The sequence below is a fragment of the Crocodylus porosus genome, unplaced genomic scaffold (genome assembly GCF_001723895.1).
Source record: "Crocodylus porosus isolate Cpor-Errol unplaced genomic scaffold, CroPor_comp1, whole genome shotgun sequence".
Taxonomy (NCBI): Eukaryota; Metazoa; Chordata; order Crocodylia; family Crocodylidae; genus Crocodylus; species Crocodylus porosus.
In genome coordinates, this window is record NW_017728923.1 from 8,401,866 (window position 1) to 8,422,153 (window position 20,288).

Here is a 20,288-nt window from a genome sequence, read left to right on the forward strand (position 1 = left end):
CGGCGTGTCCACTTCGCCCCATAGCTTAGTGTCATCTGCAAACTTGGACAGAGTACATTTCACTCCCTCATCCAAGTCGCTGATGAAGACATTAAAGAGTATTGGTCCAAGGACTGAGCCCTGCGGGACCCCACTGCCCACACCCTTCCAGGTCGAAACCGACCCATCCACCACGACTCTGGGTGCGACCCTTCAGCCAATTCTCCAAATGTCAGATTTGTTCAATGTATACTTTGATGTGGATATTTTTAAGTCTGCATGTTGAGCAATGATTAAAATTTAGTCTTTCTGCTTTGGAACAATGTTCAATTTCTGAAGTAAAGCTGTATGTAACATTTATCCAAAGTGAGACTGAAAGAACGTACTGCAAAAATTCCATTTTTGTTGGGTTTTGTAGAAGCAATCTTTGCAAGCTCTGCATCCCTTCTTGTGTTGTTATGCTTTTGAAATATAACAGTGAGAGAAAGTGGGATAGTCTTTATCTTGAATTAGGTTTTTTGAGGTTAAATGACCATTTGCAGCAATTAGCACGATACATTTGGGGAACTACTGGTTGGTGCCTTTTTCGAACATGGTTTGTTAGAGAAATCATTTACATATAAAACTTTGCTGATTGGACAATATTATGCAACACAAAAAATGTGAAGAAAAAAATGAGAATCTTTTGAATAACCTCTACCTTTCTGAAGCAGCCAGAGGCAGTATTTTCTAGTAATGAGGATTAAAACACCAGTGCCTGAAATGGTTTTCAGATTTTGTTTCAGAAACAGTTTTGTGTAAAATACTGACTGATATCAGATGGTGTAGATGGGGCACAAGCATTTTTTTTAATTGCATCAACCAGCATAAATGTATCCCTAGAAGTCTGTCTGTCTGTCTCACGCACGCGCGAGCACACACACACACACACGTGTGGGTATATGCACTTGTATCATGATGAAGAAGGTAGTGAATGCAAGGAAAATAAGGAGAAAATACAAGATTGTCTGAAATGAAGGAAGAGTTTGCAGCCACTTTTGTTATGTCATATGACAGGCAGGAACAGGTCAGTGAGAAACTAAGATAGACAGGTCAGTTTTCTTGTTATGACATGTTTGGTAATGCGTAACATGTAAGTTGGACCTTTCTCCCTCCCTCTTTACAATTCAGTGAATGATGGCAGTATCATTGGGCCACATTCATCATTGCTCTAAGCTCCCTTCTGGGGAGTATCCCAGTACAGGAGCCCCACGCCATCCATGGGAGACCCTTCTCTTCTCCTGGGACATTGGTGATGGCTAGCTAGAGTAAAAGAGGAGGGGCTAGAGCCTTTGCAGTCACTAAGAGAAGGTAATGCTTCATGGGTACTAATTGTGGAAGTCCTTACAGCTAGGCATTCCTGTGGTTCTTGCTGGTCCCTGTGGGGAGTGGATGTAATTTCCTCCTCTTGTGTTCTTGTTGTGATACCAGCAGAAGAGTAGAGCTGGTCCACTGTTTTTATTAGGGAGAAGATATGAGCCTTCATTGACATTTTGTTTTTTTATCTTATTTTAGTCTCTGTACAACGGGAGTGGTACGTTTACATATCAACAACTGGCTAGAAGTGAGCTTTTGTCTGCCTCATAAAATTCATTACGTTGCAACAAATTTTATACCCCCTGAAGCAATTGAAAGAAGCCTGAAATCTATTCGGTAAATATGTGCTGTCTTTCAAGACCTATGTCTTCCCCCTCCCTTGTCTTGGAGAGATACCAGTATTTATGTTTCACTCCATTTGGTTTTAGGACCAATTTTGCTGTATTACTGAAAAATGTTACAGAAATAATGAAGATTTGCTTTTTCTTGTGCCCAAATTTGGAAAGTTGAGTTTGGATTGTATCTTTATATGTTAAGTGGTGATAGATCCCATCTGCATTTCCTAGATTATGCTAATGAGTCGAAACTAAGCTCTGCTTTGCTCCCTGGCTTCTCTGTGCTTAGATTTTTAAAATTTTTTTGTGCATTGACAGTGATTTGATACTGTGAAGTAACTATAAACTGTAGAATAGTTCAGTAACCAAAGTCTGCATTGTCTAAAATCAGAAGATCTTGTCTTAGAAGTTAAGATATTCTTAATTCAGAATACTATCAAGAAAACACTTCTTTTTAATCCTAGTAATCTTAAAATGATTTCTCATCTATGTCAAAGTTCCAGGTATGTCTGAATTCTGTGGAATTGTTATTTCCTGCAAATTTCCCCTGTTTTTGTTTCCTGCAGTGCTGCAAACATTTAGTCACAAAAATCATCTGCTCTCTTACTTGCATTTTCAGTGCCCAGTTCTAATCAGTAGCACAAGTGAGCTAAGTAGTTTCATCTCTGCTTCATTGGTACTGTAATCTGTCTGTCTTGTCTTGTATGCCAACTCAATTCCATTTCTGTTTCTTGCTATTGAGCTGTCCCATTATGATACAAGCTTCAGCCTCCTTTTTACAGAAGACATCATCTTGTGATTTTAAACAAAAATAAGATATTTGTGAATGCTGCTTTGCCAAAACTGTAATATTTAGATATTCTGTTTTGTTAATATTTTGTCCACTTACCACAGCTAAGTCTTCAAGAAAGCAGCAGTTAATAGTGACACATATCCGTTTGTCTTCAGGCCTTACCATGCCTTATTACTTCTGAATGATGAGAAATTGTTGCTTAGTGAGCTCCCATTGGACTGCTCCCCTGCCCTAGTGAGAGTAATTAAAACTACCTCCGCTGTGAAGAATCTGCAGCAGCTGGCTCAGGATGCTGATTTGGCTTTACTACAGGTACCTCTAATTACTGAGCATTTTCTCCTATGTTTCTGTGGTGTTCCTTTAAATCATGGCGGCCTAACTGATGGATAGCCTGAAGAAGTTAATACACAGCCCACTGCTAGGGGGTGGGGAAGAAACTGCTGCATGCCACTGGTGCAGCCTAGGGAGATGGGGATGGGGGGAGGAAGAGGGGTGCAGTGCTCTGTTTTAAACAGACACAGAATGCCATATAAGATTAAAATGTCAGAACTGGGGAAAAGATTGGAAAAATGTGGTAAATAAGGCCTGATTTGGTAGATGATGTTGGTCAGCCTTGGCGCTTTAGCTGATTCTAAAAGAATTGTATCCTGAAGTAGTCATTCAGTTCTCCTACCTTATCTTATATTGTTGTTTACTTTAAAAAGAGTATACATGTTGATGTCAGTGTAACTTCATAGATGTCTCCATCTATTCACTGCAACCGGATTTTTTAGTCTACAATGCCGTGTATGGACTTTGTCAGGAGAGAACAGTGGTGCTATTGTCTGTGTCAGCACAATGCATCTAGCCAAATTAATATATTGTATGTATTAAATGATACTATTGCTGTGACACCTAAAGGTTGCAACCAGGCAAGGCACCGTTGTACAAGTAGGACAGGGGTTGGGAACCTATGGCACTTGTGCTGAAGGTGGCATGCAGCATGGTTTTGATTGGCACACAGACTGCTTCCTGCCTGGAGGGGCAGGAAGAGCTGTGCCCAAATCGAGCAACATGTGGCTGCCCTGGACCTACATGGGACCTGGCCCCATCATGGTGCTGCCAAAGGCCCTGGCCATGTGCTGCTGGCGGGCCCAGCCCTAGCCACCCCCACCACTGCTGCAGGCCCCAGCTCTGCATGGCCCTGGCCTCGGCCCCAGCCCGGTGCCGCCGCTGGTTCCATCCTGGCTGTAGCCCCAGCCCTGTGCTGCCCATGGCTGGTCTCCAGCCCCAGACCCCTGTTGCCGGTGGGCCCTGGCCCCAGCCCCAGGCTGCCCATGGCTCTGGCCACTGCCCCAAAGGGCACAGTGCCAGCATCTGCTGTCTTCCTGGAGCCTGGTCCCGGGAGACAGCCAGGGCCGGGGCGGGGAGGCCTCCCAGCTGCAGCCAGCCCAGGTTCGAGGTAGCTGCTGATAGTCACGGCTCCAGGTTACTGCTCAAAGCAAGAACAAGGAAATGAAATGAAAAAACAACATGGTGTGATACGCCAGTAAGAGGAGACAAAAGAAAACAGGGCACAACAAAATAAAAAAGAGGGCAAATAGAAAAGAGGGAGATAAGGATACATAGTCCTCCTTCTCTCCCTGTCCTGGAGCCAGTGCCTGGCTGCGTCTCCTGACGCTGCTCCCCTCTCTGTCTCCAGAGGGAGCTCCCTTTGCTCCTCTCCTGGTCATCTTGCCTCCTGGTTTGCTCCTCTCCTGGTATGCAGCTGGAGCCTGGGGTGTGGAGCTGCCTTCTCCTCTGCTGCTTTCACTGCTAGTTCCTGGACGAGGCTTCCTCTGGCAATCCGGTGCAGACCGTGAGGGCTTTAGGCTGCTGCTGCTGTCTGGATCATCCCTCCCTGATCGGGATCTCTTTCTACTTGCTGGAGCTGCTTGCTGCCAGCATGGAGAGCTGCTGCAGTCTCTGCTGCCTCTCCCGCACTCCCTGTCTCCCTGTTAGTGTTGGCTTTCAACTCAGCTGGCTGGTGTGCATCCATGACGTCACCTGCCGGTTTCAGCTGTATATGAGCGCAGCTAATGAACCATGTGGGCTTTTCTCTTTGGCGTTGTTCTGCCAGCATCAAGCAACCTGCGATAGGTAAGTAATTTCCATTTTTGGGGTCTCTCCTCTTGATTTGCACCGCCCCCATGCTTGTATCCCTGGGACATACTCATGTTGGGATGGGGTGGTGCAGTCTTGGAACCAGAAGTCACACGATCTATGACCATGGGTGACTAGTGCCTCCTGAGTCTGGGGGGAGCCCCAGTGGGGCGCGACCAGGGGAGGGGTTCCCCCAGCGGCCGGTTGTCTAGTGTACTGGTGACACGGTGGCAGCATAAGTGCTGGCACTTCTGCATGTGACACTTGGAACCAAAAGTCCCTCCCCCTAGCCTGTGACCGTTGCCACTGGAAGTTCCTCCCTTTTCCCTGAAAGTACTCCTTTTGGGATGTGGCAGTGCAGTCTTGGAACCAATTTTAGGGGGGGAACAAGTGCTCTCTGTGCCCTTGTACTAGCCAGAGCACTTGCTGTGCCCTCCCTATGCGTTGCCCATGTCTGTGACATAAGACCCACCCACCCTACACCACACCTTGCCCTGCTTGCCAAGTTGGTCCCAGAATCCCCTTCCTCCAGGCCCATCACATGCTTCCTGACATCAGAAGGTCCACCCCTTGAGTGGAAAACACTGCCTCTCCACAGGGCCTACCCTCACAGTGCACAGCCTGCCTCTGAGGCCCCAGAAGTTCTACCCTCTAGGCCACGAGTCACCGGCACAATCTTATCAGGTAATGAGGAGTTATGATCCCTCTGACATCCTGCCCTATTACCCTCAACCCATTGGTAGTGGTTTCAGGGGCATTGAACCTCCCCGAGAATGGTACCAGACCAGTCAAGTCAAGGACTGTACACACAAAATGTTTCAGAAAAACTAATTTTAACAAAGTATAGATAAAAAGCAAGTCATATACTAAAAGTCAAATGTCTATTATAAAAGATTTTAATTGTATTTTTAAAAATAATTTGAGTAGTGTATGTAGAGACAATTGAATAATAGCTCAAAATAAAGTCTTACTCATGTATGCTTTATGGTACCTGAATTGTAGATGCTGTGTAGTAGACCTCTCGAACCTCTTCCAGTTGGTTGCCCCATTCCTCCCAATTCATCCCTGGCAATGGTCTCACCTGCCACAACTTGACGTAATAAACTGGCTAGGGACCATCTCATTGGAGGAACGGGCTCTGGGTTACTTGGCCCTTGTCTGGATGGGGTCCCCTCCACCCCGTCCACTTTTGTTCTAGCTGCACCTGTTTATTAACTCTGAGCTATGACTACAGGCTTCAGGTGCAGTGTAGCATGGCACTGGCTTGTAACTGCCAAACCAGGTTGCGCTGACACTTTCCTCTCTTAACTGGCCTTTCTCAAACAAAAATGCCCTGCTATGGGTTTACTTCACCCAGGGCAGCTTGCTTCAAGTCTCAACCAAAAATGGAAACCAAAAAGCCTTGGAAATTATATGTTTCCTTAGGGTAATGCTGCCGGTCTCTCCAGCCTGAGTGTTTCTCTTGAGTCACTTCTTCAAGTCAGTCACCATCTCCACAGGGAGCTCCTTCCCTTTTGGACTCCTGCCTTTCTCTGCCTCTGTGTCTGGAGTTGGAGCCTGACATAGTGGAAGAGGTATTACTGCAAGAAAACCCTCAACGTCTCAACCTCTCTAGTAATGGGGAAGTGTGTTTGTGTTACAATATTGAAAAATAGGTTAAGGAAAACAAAGGAACTCACTCAGTGGGAATAATGAAGCCTCTGATGTGTGTTAACTGGAAAATCATTCAGGCATCATCTCTTGCTGCAATGCAGAGCACTGCTGCAAGGTGGTTATCGCTCATCAAGAATGTAAGATTTGATTTGCTGACTTTCATTATAGAAAATGTCTTCTCACATATGTATATTGATCCAAACACTGCAAGCATCTTCTGGGCATTAGCCTTAATCTTGGAAACTTATGTTCATTGAGAGAGGCATAAAAGCTAGGGAAGCGGCACTGATCTGAATTGCTTCACAAACAGTGCATCACACTGCAGGTCAATAAGCTCAAGTTGGAGGTCACATGGAGCTCTGTCAAAACCAAGTGGGAAAAGTGAGGAGACCACAGACTGGTTTTTTCTATCATTGAAAAATCCTTGAATTGGTGAGAAAATTCAGCGTGCAAGTCCACTGGTAACGGTGTGTATTTTTCAAGGTTTTGATCATAAACAGTACTCTCCCATAATGTAGGAAAATGGCTAAAACCCTTGTTTCTTCTCTGATGGGAGAAAAGGAGTAACTTTATTATAAATGACGTGATACTGGAATGCAACTCATGAGCAAAAAGCCTCTTCCCTAGCAGTTGTGAATTCAGATCATTTATGTAGACCACTATATCAACAGTGATATTCAGCAGATGAATCCACATCATTCAGCTGTGGGAAATTCAAATCTTTCCCTTTTATCTTCAAAAACAAATCATTCTTGGCTCTCAGTTTCCACACTCTTTTCAAAAAATTACCCAAACTAAGCCATATTGGGTTGGTATGATACAGAACGTCTGTGTGCTCAGATTCAGATTTTTCAAGCAGAATTACAAATTGTCTGTGGTTTATAATCTTCTTGCTTGAACGTAGTTGACCACTTTTGTAACCGTGTCCAGGCTTAGTTTTAGAACACTTTTACAAAGGACCTCTTAATGAATAACATAGTGTAGAAAAAGAATTTTCTGTTGTGGAGTTGTTTCTTCAACTTGGTCTTGAATCCTTTTCAGCAGTCCAACATGTTTGCCTATCAGGTTTCGGCTTCAATGGTGGTCACACTCCCCACTTTTTTCCACTCCACTTCTAATTTTGATATGCCTTGATGTACTGTCTTCAGTAAATCTTTTTCAGTTTTTGTATCGTTCATTGACTGCACTGATGCCAGTTCTTCTGTAAGGTCAAAATTTTCAGTGATTCCTTGAATGAAAATCAGGAACTGGGTTGTGTCTTTGACATCACAACTCTCATCAAGTGCCAGTGCAAAATATGAGAAATCACTTACCTTACTTTCCAACTGCTGGTTCAGATTCTCAGAGATATCCTCAACATGTCTCACAATAATTTGCTTTGACAAGCAAATGTTCTCAGACTACTTTTTCTTGTCTGGGTGCAAAATGGCAGCAGACTCAACCATACATTCCTTTACAAATTCTCTTTCACAGAATGGTTTGCTCTTCTTGGTGATTTTGTGGGCAAACACATAACTCATTCTCATAATTCCATCCTGTGCCACCAGTACTTTTGTGAAAAAACTGCTCTTTCTGCATTCCAGCAACCATCTCCTTGGCTTTGTTTCTTTTTCTTTGGCAGACAATTTCTAGTATTTCGATGCATGCTTGTTTTCAAAATTCCAGTTCAAATTGTATTCTTTGAACACTGCCACTCTTTCTCTTTGCAAATTAAGCACACAGCTTTTCCACCCACATTGGTTAAAAAAAAATAAAATAAATGTAGAAGTCCACTCTTTGAATATTTGGCATTCAGTGTCTACCTTCCTCTTCTTTGACATGCTTATTTCTAAATTTATATTCTCCTGTGCAGTGGTGATATTAGGGATGAAAATATAACTTAGAATTATCCATTTAAACTTTTCTAATTATGTCATTTAACTATAGAGGTGCACTGATACCTTCATCTGATATCACATCAGCACTGATATAAAAAATTTTGAGTGTATCAAAAATTGGCCTGATGTGGCCAATAATGTGGCAATTATGTATGCCCCCTCTGCCCCATGCCCCCCGGACAAGCCGTGATTCCACCCTGTGCCCACCCCGCCCCAGCTGGGCAGCGCCTGCCCCAGTCCCAGCTCCAGCTCCACGCCTCCCTCACTGCAGGGTGCAGGGGCTCAGGCAGGCACTCCCTACATGGAGCGTGGTTCTGTACCTCCACATGGAGCTCTGGGCACTGCAATGAGGAGCTGCACGTAGAGGCACAGAGCTGGCCTGGCCCAAGGGTGTTCAGCTCCTGGCCAGAGTCCATGAGCCACATGTAGTGGCACTCACCAGGGCCTGGCTGGCCAGAGTCCCAGGAGTTGCACATGTGGCACAGAGTGGAGCAATCTCACATGTTTCCCTCCCTCCCCTGCCTTCCCCCAACTTTCTCCCAACAGGAATCCCTGGGAACCTTCTTACCTGAATTCTACTCTTGCGTGGGGGGAGGGCTGGGGAACACTCATAGGCTCACCAGGCAGAAGCCTCTGCTAGGCAGAAACTTCTGGTCTCCAGGGTCCCCTACCTTGGGGCTGGGGGCAGGGTGGGCAGGTAGCTTTGCAACCAGAGCCCGAGCTGCTGCTGCTGCAGCCAGCGCCTCTCATGGCTTTCAGATTGGCAGTCATTGGCTGGTAATGATTTAATAGATTTCATAGACATTAGGCTGGAAGGGACCCTGGAGGATCATTGAGTCTAGCCCCCTGTCCCAGGGGCAGGAAGTCAGCTAGGGGCAAAGGATCCCAGCAAGGTAAGTATCCAAACATTTCTTAAAAGGGTCCAGAGTAGGTGCTTGCACCACGTCTGGAGGGAGTCTGTTGCAGGCCTTGGGGGCTCAGACAGTAAAGAAGCTTTTCATTATGTCCAGGCTAAAACAGTCTTGGAGGATACTGTGACCATTGGACCTTGAATTCCCTTGGGCACTCTGGTGACCAGGCATTCCCCCAGATCTTGATGTACACCCCTTCTATACTTATAGGTTGCTACCAGGTCACCTCTGAGCCTGCGCTTTTCCAGGCTGAAGAGTCCCATGGCTCTTAGCCTCTCTTCATAAGCTCTCCTCCCTTGTCCAGGTGATATGTCACCTGGTCATAGAAGGAAATGAGATTAGTCAGGCAAGACCTACCCAGAACAAACCTGTGGTGGCTGTCCCTTAGGATGTTGCCATCAGCCAGTTTGTCAAGAATGGTCTGTTTGATAATTTTTCCAAAAGCTTTCCAGGGATTGAGATCAAGCTGATTGGCCTGTAGTTCCCCAGATCTACTTTCCTCCCTTTCTTGAAGATAGGCACCACATTGGCCTTCTTCCAGTCTTCAGGTAATTCACCTGAGCGCCATGAGTTCTCAAATACACTTGCCAGTGGCTGGGCTATGATGCCTGCCAGCTCCTTAAGTACTCTGGGGTGCAAAATGTCAGGAGCAGCTGATTTGAAAGTGTCAAGCCTCTCAAGGTGTTCCTTTACAAGGTCTACACCAATGTTGGGTATAAATTCACCCTCACTCTGGCTGGCCTACATCATGTTAGGCAGGGTGGTCCCTTTGGGTCAGTGAGAAACCGACCCAAAGTACCCATTAAGTAGGTTGGCTTTTTCCTGGATGTTGGTTGTCAGTTGTCCCATTTGGCTTAGCAGGGATCCGTTGTTACCCTTGCTTTTCTTCCGACTTCCCACATATATGAAAAAGGACTTTTTCTTGTCCTTGATATGTGTAGCCATTTGGAGTTCAGTTGTAGCCTTGGCTTTCCAGGTTTGCTTCCTACAGTTATGGACTAGCGCAGAATAGTCCTTCTTAGAGGTGATTCTTGTCTTCCATCCTTTATAAGCCTCTCTTTTTAGATGTAAGAGGTCCATAAGTTCCTTGCTGAGCCAAGGGGGTTGCTGTACCCTTTTGCTACCTTTCCTCCGAGATGGGATTGACATCCTTTGTGCTTTCAGGATCGCTCCCTTAAGGAGCAATCACTCATCTTTAACTCCCCTCTCTGTTAAGTCATGGCCCCTTAGGGCCTTGACAACAAACCTTCTGAGCTTATCAAAGAAAGCTTTCCTAAAGTTGAGGACTTCTGCATTGCTGACTGACTTGCCAGCTTTGTGATGGATAGTAAAAGTGATCCGCTCGTGGTCACTGTCTCCCAGCTTTTATTCGATCTTTGGGTTGCTGACTAGATCATCTCCTTTGGCCAGTACCAGGTCCAGCAGTGCTTTACTTCTTGTTAGTGTATAGACTTCTTGAGTCAGGTGGAGCTTGTCCACACACATGAGAAAGTTTTGAGACCTTTCAGATTTGGCGTAGTGCTCTTCGCATGAGATGTCCAGGTTGTTGAAAGCTCCCATGGCAATCATGCACTGAGAGCATGCAGACTCAGCCAGTTCCCTGGAGAATTCCTAGTCAAGCTCTCATTCCTAATTAGAAGGTCTGTAGTTGACTCCTACCATTGTGTCCGCTGTGCCATGTTCCCCACGTATTTTAACTTGGAGGGTCTCCAGTCATCTTCCATGGGTGCCAATGTCAGCTTGCAGAGACATGTAGCTTTCCTTGACATAGAGAGCTACACTCTCACCCTTTTTCCTGCACAGGGTATAGCTGTCTATACCTGTGGCCTAGTCACAGGTGGACTCCCACGAGGTTTCCATTATCTCTATGAATTCATAGTCATTCCTGTTTAGCAGGAGGACCTTCTGTTTGTTCCCCAAGTTTCTGGCATTGGTGTACAGACATGTAAGTGTCCCATTAAAAGCTTAGGCTTCTTTGCACTCCCAGGAGGACACTGTTCCAGGGCTGGGGTAGGAGTGGATTCCCTTGAATGCCCTAACCTGTGGGTCTTGCAGTAGTTGCCTAGTGGGCTTGCTTTGGTGGTTGTCCATCCATCCCCTGGTAGGCTTAGTTTAAAGCCCGATCAAGCAGGTCAGCCATTCTGGGTGAAAAGAGCTTTCTCCCCAATTAAGTGAGGTGGAGGCCGTCTCTTCCCAACAGACCACTGCCTCTCTTACCGAAGAGAGGACTGTGATCGTGGAAGCCAAAGCTTTCATGATGACACCCAGCACCGCAGTCTTTGGTTGACTACCTCAATTCATCTCTCCCTCCTCAGCCCATACCTAGGAAGATCGAGGAAAAGACCACCTGCATTCTCAATCCCCTAAGCCCCGCTCCCAAAGCCCTGTAGTTACTTATGACCTGGCTGGGAATGCTCCGAGCAGTGTCATTCGTGCCACATGGATAGGGAGCATAGGGTAGTGGTCGGAGGGCTGGATCCTCTCCGCTATGTCCTGGATGCAGGCTTCCGGGCTAAGGGGTTGGGGTGGCAGATTGCTCCCTCAGGAGGGAGTCTCCCACAATAAGCACTCTGCATTTCATCTTAGGTAGAGTACGGATTGTAGTTGTTAGTTTTCCTCCCTTGCCTGCAGGAGCTGGCAGCTCTGCAGGCTCTACCGGGGCTGCAAGAGGTTCATACCTGTTGCAGAGCTCCAGAGGGGAGGGGACTCTGGTGTAGCAGGCCTTGGGGCCTTTGACTACATTGGTCCAACCCGCTGGCTGGACAGGGTGGGAGATCCTCAAGTCCTCCCTTGTCTTGGAAGATGACTGTCCTAGGGGGATGGAAACAGGGGCATGAGAGACCCCTCCCGCGACAGGACCTGGGATGGAAACAGCCTGTCCCTGCAAGAAAAGCCCTGAAGCCAAGGTGAACTTACCTGTTTTAGGCCGGGAAGAGATGGGTGAGTTGCTCAGAGCACCCATGCAGTTTGTGAGCCACGTTTATTTCCAGTTAAAAGCAGTTAAAAGTGAGTGGATGACGTCATGTCAGGACACCGCCCTGCCGAAATAAAAGCCGGTGGCAAGAAGACCATGGTGGAAGCAATGCAGGGAGCAGTCAGCAAAAGTGCGTCCCACCCTGGGCACAGGTGGCACCAGCGACCATCAAGGGACCCTGGGATGGACCTGTTGGAGGGGTCTGCAGTGAGGGGAAGGAGTGAGGACGGTGTTGAGGGACTGCAGGAGCCACAGATGCCAGGCCAGTGAGTGGGGACAGGCCAAGGCCCTACTCCTTTGTCCTTTCTGTTAATTTCTTCCTTTTCTTTTACTTTTGGGGATTGCCCAGAGGGACCCCGAGATGAGGGTCAGAGCTACGGGCAGTGCTCTGGGGTTAGGAACTGCCAGGATAGCAATGGTAGGCAGCCAAGCCATAGTGAAAGACCCTGCAGTAGAGCAGGGATGGCTTAACATCCCCAAAACACATAGGGCTGGGAGAGGTCATCTGTAGTCCAGCTGACGTGAAGAGAACTGGAGTTGATATCAGAAGGCGAGCCATCTGATCATCAAGTGGCCATCCTAGAGGCTGGGGTGTAGGGGAGGTGGAGCCTCATGAATACCCACTAGGAAGTGTGACTGATACAAGAGGGACCACAGGAAGGGACCCCACCACTGAAAGAAAGATGTACATTGTGGCAGGTGAGTTTCTAGGCTTCCCTCAGGGAGATTATGGGCCCTCTCTGAGACCACTGGAACAAATGCAGTGGCTAAGCCCAGGAGCAGGCTCCAAGGTGGTATGAGAGCACCTCCTTGAGACCAGGTGGGCACAGGGACCTTGGTCTACCTTCAGCCTTGATGAGATGAAGGTCCTGGCAGTAGGAGTTGATCCCTGATGGTACGCAGTCCCTGAGCTGCGGTCTGGAGTCTGCTATCTGACAGCTCAGAGACTCCAAAGTGAAGCAGACCTCACAAGGGGAGGTGGCCATACTCCCAGTCTCATGTGCCTGGAATTGTGCCAGGCAGCCCCCACAGCCTCTCGAGAGCTAGAGGCTCTGTCTGTGTGGAGCCTGGAACCATAGGTTTGGCCTGGGTGGAGACCTCAGAAATACCAGAGGGGGAGGTCTCATGCTCCAAGGGGATCCTTGGGGTGTGGTGTGTACCCATCTGCATTGCACCGGTGGTAGTTTGGCTACTGCTATGACAAGCTTCCTTTGGGGATCACTGGCATGAACTCCTGCACTAACTCGTGCATCGAGACTACAAGCATGCCTATTTGTGAAGCTTCAGTCACGTGGCTCCCTGGGAGGCTAGGTCAAGCAGGAGCTGGGTGCGGGGAGGGAAGTGTGACCCCTCTCGGCTCCTCTCAATTGCCTCCCCACAGCTGGGCTAAGTCCCACCTACCACGGGCCCCTGCTTACCTTCAGGTAGTCTGGGTGTCCTACTGGGGAGTCCCAGGGCTCACAGGGGTGCAATGGGCTTCTGCTTGCGTGTCTCTCGCTGGAGCCAGGGGCCAAGTGCAAATTTTGCCATTGGTGGCCCTTTTAAAACTGCATATCTGCAGAAGGGTCTGCCAGGACCATGCCGCTCTTGTGGGGCTGAGGGGTCCCTCTCCCACCGAAGAAGGGGACAGGTGAGTTACCTCTGCTTCCCTGACTTGCATGCCTGGCAGCTTCGGTCATGTGGCTCCCTGGTGGGCTGGGCCAAGGTGTGTGTGTGTTTGGGGGAGGTGTTTGGCTCCTCTCAGCTGCCTCCCTGCAGTTGGGCTAAGTCCCACCTACCACAGGCCCCTGCTTACCTACGGGTAGGCTGGGGCTTGTCGGAAGTCCTGAGGGTCGTGTTGAGGAGTCCTGGGGGTCCTGGGTCTCATAGGAACACAACGGGCTTCCGCCCATGTGTGTCTCACTGGAGCTGGGGGCCAACTGCAGTTTCTCCCATTGACAGGCCCTTTATAAACTGTGCACATGTGCAGATGGGCTTGGGCAGGAACTGTGGTCCACCCTGTCAAATACTTTCTCCTGTTTGAAGGTTAGGAGGGAGAATGACATATCCTCCCTGCAGGTGAGGTTGTGGAACTCCCAGATGAGATATAATTTATTGAAAATGGTGTGCTCTAGATCTGTGTATGTTTGGTCAGTGGATCATGTCTTTCAGCATGGGCTTCAACATCAACAAGGTGGCTTTAGCTATGACCTTGTAGTCTGTGCAGAGGAGCAAGACTGGGCACTAGTTCATCAGGTTCCTGGGCTCCCTTCTTTTGGGCAGCAGGTTTAGCATGACCTTTCTGCCCTACAGGGGGAACTCCCCTTTCCCTTTGTACTCAACCTGGACCATGGTGAGGTCTGGGCTGAGGACATTCTAGAAAACACAGTAAAATTCTGCTGTCATCCTGTCGATATCTGGAGCTTTGTTGGTGGATGGGCTTCTGCAACTTGGCAAGAATAAGATGATCCTTCATTTGGTTCTGGTTGCCCGTGCTGACTTGTGGCAGGACCTTATGGGTTTTGGCATTGATCAAATCAGGTGAGAAGAGAACTTCATAGAAGTTCCCTTCATAGAAGGGACCCTTTCTCATTGGTTGCTGGGATCAGTGAGGAGGGTGCCATCCTCTGCCAGGAAGCAAGTGATGTACTTGGCACCTCTCTTCTCTAGGACATAAAATAAATGAGTCAATCTGACTCTTAGAGGCACAGTGATTGTCTAGAGCTCAGAGCTCTCTTTTCCACCTCTTTTGACACTCTCTGGAAGTGGATGGCTTTTCTGGGTTAGTGACAAGGTGCCTCTCCATCTCCAAGAAATCCCTCTGGAGTTGCAAGGTCCTTCAAATTTGTGGGGGGAAGCGGTGGGGGAGGGAGGTAGGGAGGAGGAGCTGTGGGCTGGGATTGGGGTTGTAGGAGTGCTGGTATTGATGGCACCCCCTTCCTGCAGAGGTGGTTCACTGTTCCTCCTGCTGGCTCATAGGGCACTCCTGGTAGAGATGCCCCAGTGCCTGGCATTGGAAGCAACTGTTTTTCTCATTGAGTAATGCATTTTCTACAGGGTTCCTTGGTGGTTGCAGTATAAAAGAAACTAATCCTCTAGTTATGCAGTCCAAAGAAATTTCTTTGAGGAAACATAACATTTACAGAGGTCTTCTCTACATGTTATCTCTATTATGCAATTACCTGGTTAATTGCACAGGATATTTAGATTGACTACATGTGCAAATTAACTATGATGCCTTAAAAAGGTCAACCCAGCTATAAAGTTATTGCTCGAAAATGTGTATTAACTTGTTTTTTTATCTAGCTTTCATTTGTATGTGTAGGCAGTCTCTCTACTTGTGTAGGCAGGTAGATAACAGCTGTTGATGCCTCCTAGCCGCTGTGATGCACAATACACCTCCCCAGGGCTGGGAGATCACAGTGGCCGAGAGATCACAGCAGTCCCTTGTGGCTGCCGGAGCTGAGAGTCCTGCAGCTTATGGGACTCTCAGCCCTGGCTGCGTGTGGGGTGCAGCGAGGGCCAAGAGTCCTACAGCTGCAGGGACTTCTGGCCCTAGCTGCATGAGGGCAGTTGTGGATGCTGGGTCCTGGCAGTGCCCCATAGCCTCCCAGCTGCAGCCGCCCAGCTGCACTCCCATGACTTGGAGCCTTACCAGCAGAGGAGGCTCCCAGTCATGGAAGCCTGCTTCTTGCCAGGGCAGGGACAGCCCAGGATCAGGCTCCTCGTGCACTGGCATGGTGGGACCAAATACACAATCCCAAATCAGCACAAGTGGCATAGCAGGAGGTGTGATTGTGTGGATCGCGTATTAGATCCTATTGTGCCTTTACCTGCAGGTGTACAGGGGGCCTTAGAAATGTGAAGCCAATTTATGCAAATTAATCAGTTACGTGAGGTGATGGTGTGGTACTGGCTTTCTTTTGTTCAGCCAGACTCTTGCTGAGAGTTAGATCATTTTTGCTTGCTCTTCTACTTCTGGACTTTTCTTGCAGGTTTTCCAGCTTGCTGCACATCTTGTTTACTGGGGAAAAGCAATTATCATCTATCCACTGTGTGAAAACAATGTCTATATGCTGTCCCCCAATGCCAGTGTTTGTCTGTAAGTAGAGACTACGACTTCCTATGCTGAGCTTGCTTTATAAAATGAAAATATGATCTCCATTTGTGAATTTGTTGAGATTGTATAGTATGCAGATTGCACCTGTTGCCTAAATGCCAGCAGCTCTGAAGAGCTGCTCAGAATATAGAGAAAGAGTAGAGGAGTTGATCAGCCTGTTCTTGGTTTATATTTGCATACTTATAAAATCCCCCCATGGATAACCAGTTTTAAGAACTCAGAACAGTGTAGTTACCATTAAATTGTTTCATAGGCAGGCACATTTTTTAAACATGTAGTGTACTTGGTTGGTTAATGAGTGTCTGTCCAAGAAAGAACTGCATGAAATCAAAACAATATTGGAACGGTCAAAAAAAGACAGCAGACATGTTGCTAAGTTCTGTATGGTAGTGGGTACCTGCTTTTGATAGGCTTCCTGGGGGGAGACTCGTGAAGTGAGGTTTTGAGCCTGGCACAGTGATTTGGGTGGTTCTGCATAGTAGCACCCCCTACTGCACCACATGTCTCATTTCAGAGCCCAAGCTAAAAACCTTAACTCAGATGTGGTAATATTAACTCAGGTATAGCAATGATTGACAGTGAAGTATTGGAGGCACTGTCAAAGCACTGAAGGCTAGATGTGCATTTAACAATAATGATTGCATGACTAATGACACAATAGCTTTCATGTGTTGTGTTATATGTGAAGATGTGCCACTCCTTTTCTAAATCCTGGAGCTGCCCACATATGAGATGCTTTGGGTTTCTGTATGTAGAGATTGTGAAATGAAATATCGCTTTGTTTTGGTTTTTGTTTAAATCTGTAAATATAGATCATAGGAAAATAAAGTGGTGGTTGAAACCCCTTTGATTAAAATAAAAAGAAGTTTTCTGTGGCAGAACAAAATACCAGCATTAATGTGTTTATTTTTCCTATTATTTCGTCAGGATACTAGATGCCATAAACCAGGGGTTGTCAACCAGTGGTACACGTACCACCCTGTGCTGACGTCGCTTTGTGTCCAGCCTTGTGTTGCCCCACTTTTCCCCGTGTCCAGCTGCTGAGGGTACACTTATTAAAAAAGGTTGACAACCCCTGCTATAAACTATAATAGAGTGCTTTACTGTTTACAAGGAACATAAATATTTTTAATGTTGAAATTAATGCTTCTTCTGTAATGAGTCAGTTCTTGCAAATTTATGCCAATTTTATTTAGCAGCAGCACATAAACTATTTTTTCTCATGCATCTTTTCCAGATATTCTCCTTTAGCAGATAGATTTTCCTGTCAGTTTCCTGGCCATGACTTGCCATCTGTGCTTTCCAAGTTCTCACTCCCAGTTTCATTATCAGAATTCAAGAATCCACTGGCTCCACCCATTCAGGAGGTAAGTAGAGGAGGGCATGTGATAACTGTGTTGGGACACCTCATGATTGCCCAGCTACAGGGAGCAGCAATAGAGGTTACCTTTAGAATATCCTGTCAGGAACTTCAGAATTGTTGTATAGCTACTGTGCAAAAAAAATCTTTTTCCTATGTAGAAGTTGTCTTCATCCCTACTTATCTATGATACATACCTGGAATTTAGCTTTCTGAAAAACAAAAAGATTGCGATCTATTATTACATATTTCAGCTGATTTAGATTTGCAGTCTGGAATTAAAAGCAGACTGTTTGCTTAGCCTTCTATATGATCCTGAAGGAATTTACTAACGTTAAACATACGTTTTTTCTGACTCTGTGCTGAGTATAGTATAATGTTTTCATGCCCAAAAATTTCAGATTTTGTTTTACTGCTTGCATGAGGAATAACAATTGAGGTTTGAGCAATATTCTGAGGATTATTAAAAGGCTGGGAGCACCCAGACAGCAAAATCTATGGCAGTAATCAAGGCTAAGTAGTTGTTATTGCTACATGTAAATTGTACATGTAGAAAAACATCATTAAATGTTTTTTGTCTGTCCATTAATCCTCCCATCTCCATGACCATACTGTATGTATGACATTTGGTCACTGTCCATATTTCTAAAGAATAATCCAGTAGTGTAGCCAGTCATATTACAAAAGGAGAGTTTGTTATAATTATAAGTTTATGTGAGCTGGTGGTGTACTAGCACAAGAATATTGCTAAGTCTAGTCAGTTCTCTTATCTGAATTAATGGAAAACCCCACATACTTGAGCGAGAGGCAGAAAGGAATTGTACTTATGACATTTCTTACCCATTATAGTTGTTGACCCGTCTGCATCCTAAAAAATTATTAGCTTTTTCAGTTTTATTCTTGCTGCTGTAACTTCAGAAGCTATTTTTGTTTGCATGTCTCAGTCCTAGCTCAGTTTTGTAAGATGTAGAGCACATTTCTGTAGGCATCCTGAAAAACAAGATAGGCTTGAGGAAGAAACTAGTTTTTGTTCTACAGAATCCTGGCTTTAACTAAATAGAAGTCTTGCTATTTTGGGAACAAGGATAACCTTGAAATTGTGACTGGAGTTGTGTTATGAACTGCCCCTTCTGTTTGAGTAGGTGCTGATTCAGGACCTCAGATGATGCTCTAAAAGTCACTCTGTTAAACTATTTTATCATTTATTCAGCACATGACAAAGTGGGGGTAGTCAACCTGTGGCACAGACAGTCTCTGTGTGGCATGTGGCAGACTGGGGAGGGAGCAGGGAACAAAAAGCAGAACAACAGATCAGTTGGGAAGGGGACTGGAGTGGCACTTAGAGAGGTGAAGGTTTATTTTGTGGCACACTTGCCAAAAAAGGTTGGCCCTCACTATTATAGAGGATGAAGACTGGTGGTGTATTATGTGCAAAGGATTAGTAGGTATGTGAAAGACATACATTAAGGTTAGCATATTTTTAACACACAATGACTACTGAGAAATAAGATAGGCTTCACTTTCATGAGACAAGGCTCATTTTTTCAGGTTGGGAAATACTGGATCAGGGAGAACATTTTATATCTTGCTTTGGGTGTTAGAATGTTCTTGTTTTCTGTGTGAAAACCCCTTGTCCTGAAGTTACTTCTACCTGTTGTAGTGTTGTACGGAAGTAAATTAATTCCCAAAAAGAAGAGAACATTTGCCATTGTTCAGTTAACCCCTCAAAAGTAACCAAATGCCAAAGCTGAGTTTGCACATTCAGTTTTACTTTGATTGTTCTGGATGCATAGGAGGAAACAGTCTTGGATTGCAAATGAATACAACGATGCAGTATAATTCTAATATTATAAAAGCCTTAGTTTTGTCTGTCTGTAACGCTTCATTCGCACTCTGGTTGGTTGCCTCAGCAGCCAATCAGAGTGCTCTGGACAGACAGTGACACATGACGGAGCGCTATCATGACAGTGGGAACTGAGGGGCCTGAGCTCCACCATGACGGAGGGGCGGAGCGGAGGGGTGAGGCCAGCAGTGCCAAAGTGGCGGTGGGGAGGCAGGGAGCAGCTTTGTCCTAGCCCCAGCCCAATATGGGGGGCATGGACACAGGCCTCTGTGTCTGCCTACCTCTCTGGTCATTCTTACTGGGCAGTGTGCTAGATCTAATATGATAAAAGCCTTAGTCTGTCTGTCTGTAATGCTTTCTTCGCACTCTGATGATCTGCAAGGCTTCTTCCAGCCCCTAACAATATATGAATCTATGAGGAGGGGGAGGTAAAGAGCAGGTATGGCACGGTCCGGCCCAAAGCAAGGTGGGGTGGAGGGACCGGCCTCAGCTTGAAGCAGTGGAGGGGAGAGGTGAAATGGCCCTGGCCCCAGGGGAAAGTGGGGACTGGCCCAGCCCAGCCTGAAATGGCAGGGTGGAACAGCCTGGTCCTGGCACCATGCTCAGCAATATGAAATGGAGTGCAATCAGTTTACACAAGAAACTTGCTCAGGTATGCTCAGATATCTTCTTTCTGTCCAGAGGCAAACAAGTGAATTTGCTATGTATTGGAGGTCAACAGCATACAGATATTTATTGTGGTCATTACAAATATACCACTTTCTTTCCTTCCCTATTATTGTACCAAGGCTTTCCTAATAGATGTTCTTTTTAAATATAATTGTGGAAAGTATGTACATATGAAATCCTGACCCTTTGGTGTCTCATACTTACTCTGGTTTTCATAGATTTCATTGACATTAGGGCTGGAAGGGACCTTGGAAGATCATCGAGTCCAGTCCCCTGCCCAAAGGGCAGGAAGTCAGCTGGGGTCATAGGATCCCAGCA

General features: G+C 46.4%; 1 protein-coding gene across 2 annotated transcripts in view; it reads left to right on the plus strand.

Annotated features, from left to right (window-relative positions):
• NPRL3 (NPR3 like, GATOR1 complex subunit) overlaps positions 1-18,639 on the plus strand; it is a 64,141-nt gene extending 45,502 nt beyond the window's left edge. The window contains exons 8-12 of one of the 2 annotated variants that reach the window (XM_019540065.1): positions 1,534-1,671; positions 2,619-2,775; positions 15,974-16,080; positions 17,336-17,465; positions 18,601-18,639. In XM_019540065.1, coding sequence (XP_019395610.1) covers positions 1,534-1,671; positions 2,619-2,775; positions 15,974-16,080; positions 17,336-17,465; positions 18,601-18,624 — 556 coding nt within the window. In that variant the 3' untranslated portion in view covers positions 18,625-18,639. Of the gene's footprint in view, positions 1-1,533; positions 1,672-2,618; positions 2,776-15,973; positions 16,081-17,335; positions 17,466-18,597 lie in introns of both variants that reach the window. The other variant, XM_019540066.1, reaches the window with a different exon arrangement.
• The last annotated feature ends 1,649 nt before the right edge of the window (positions 18,640-20,288 follow it).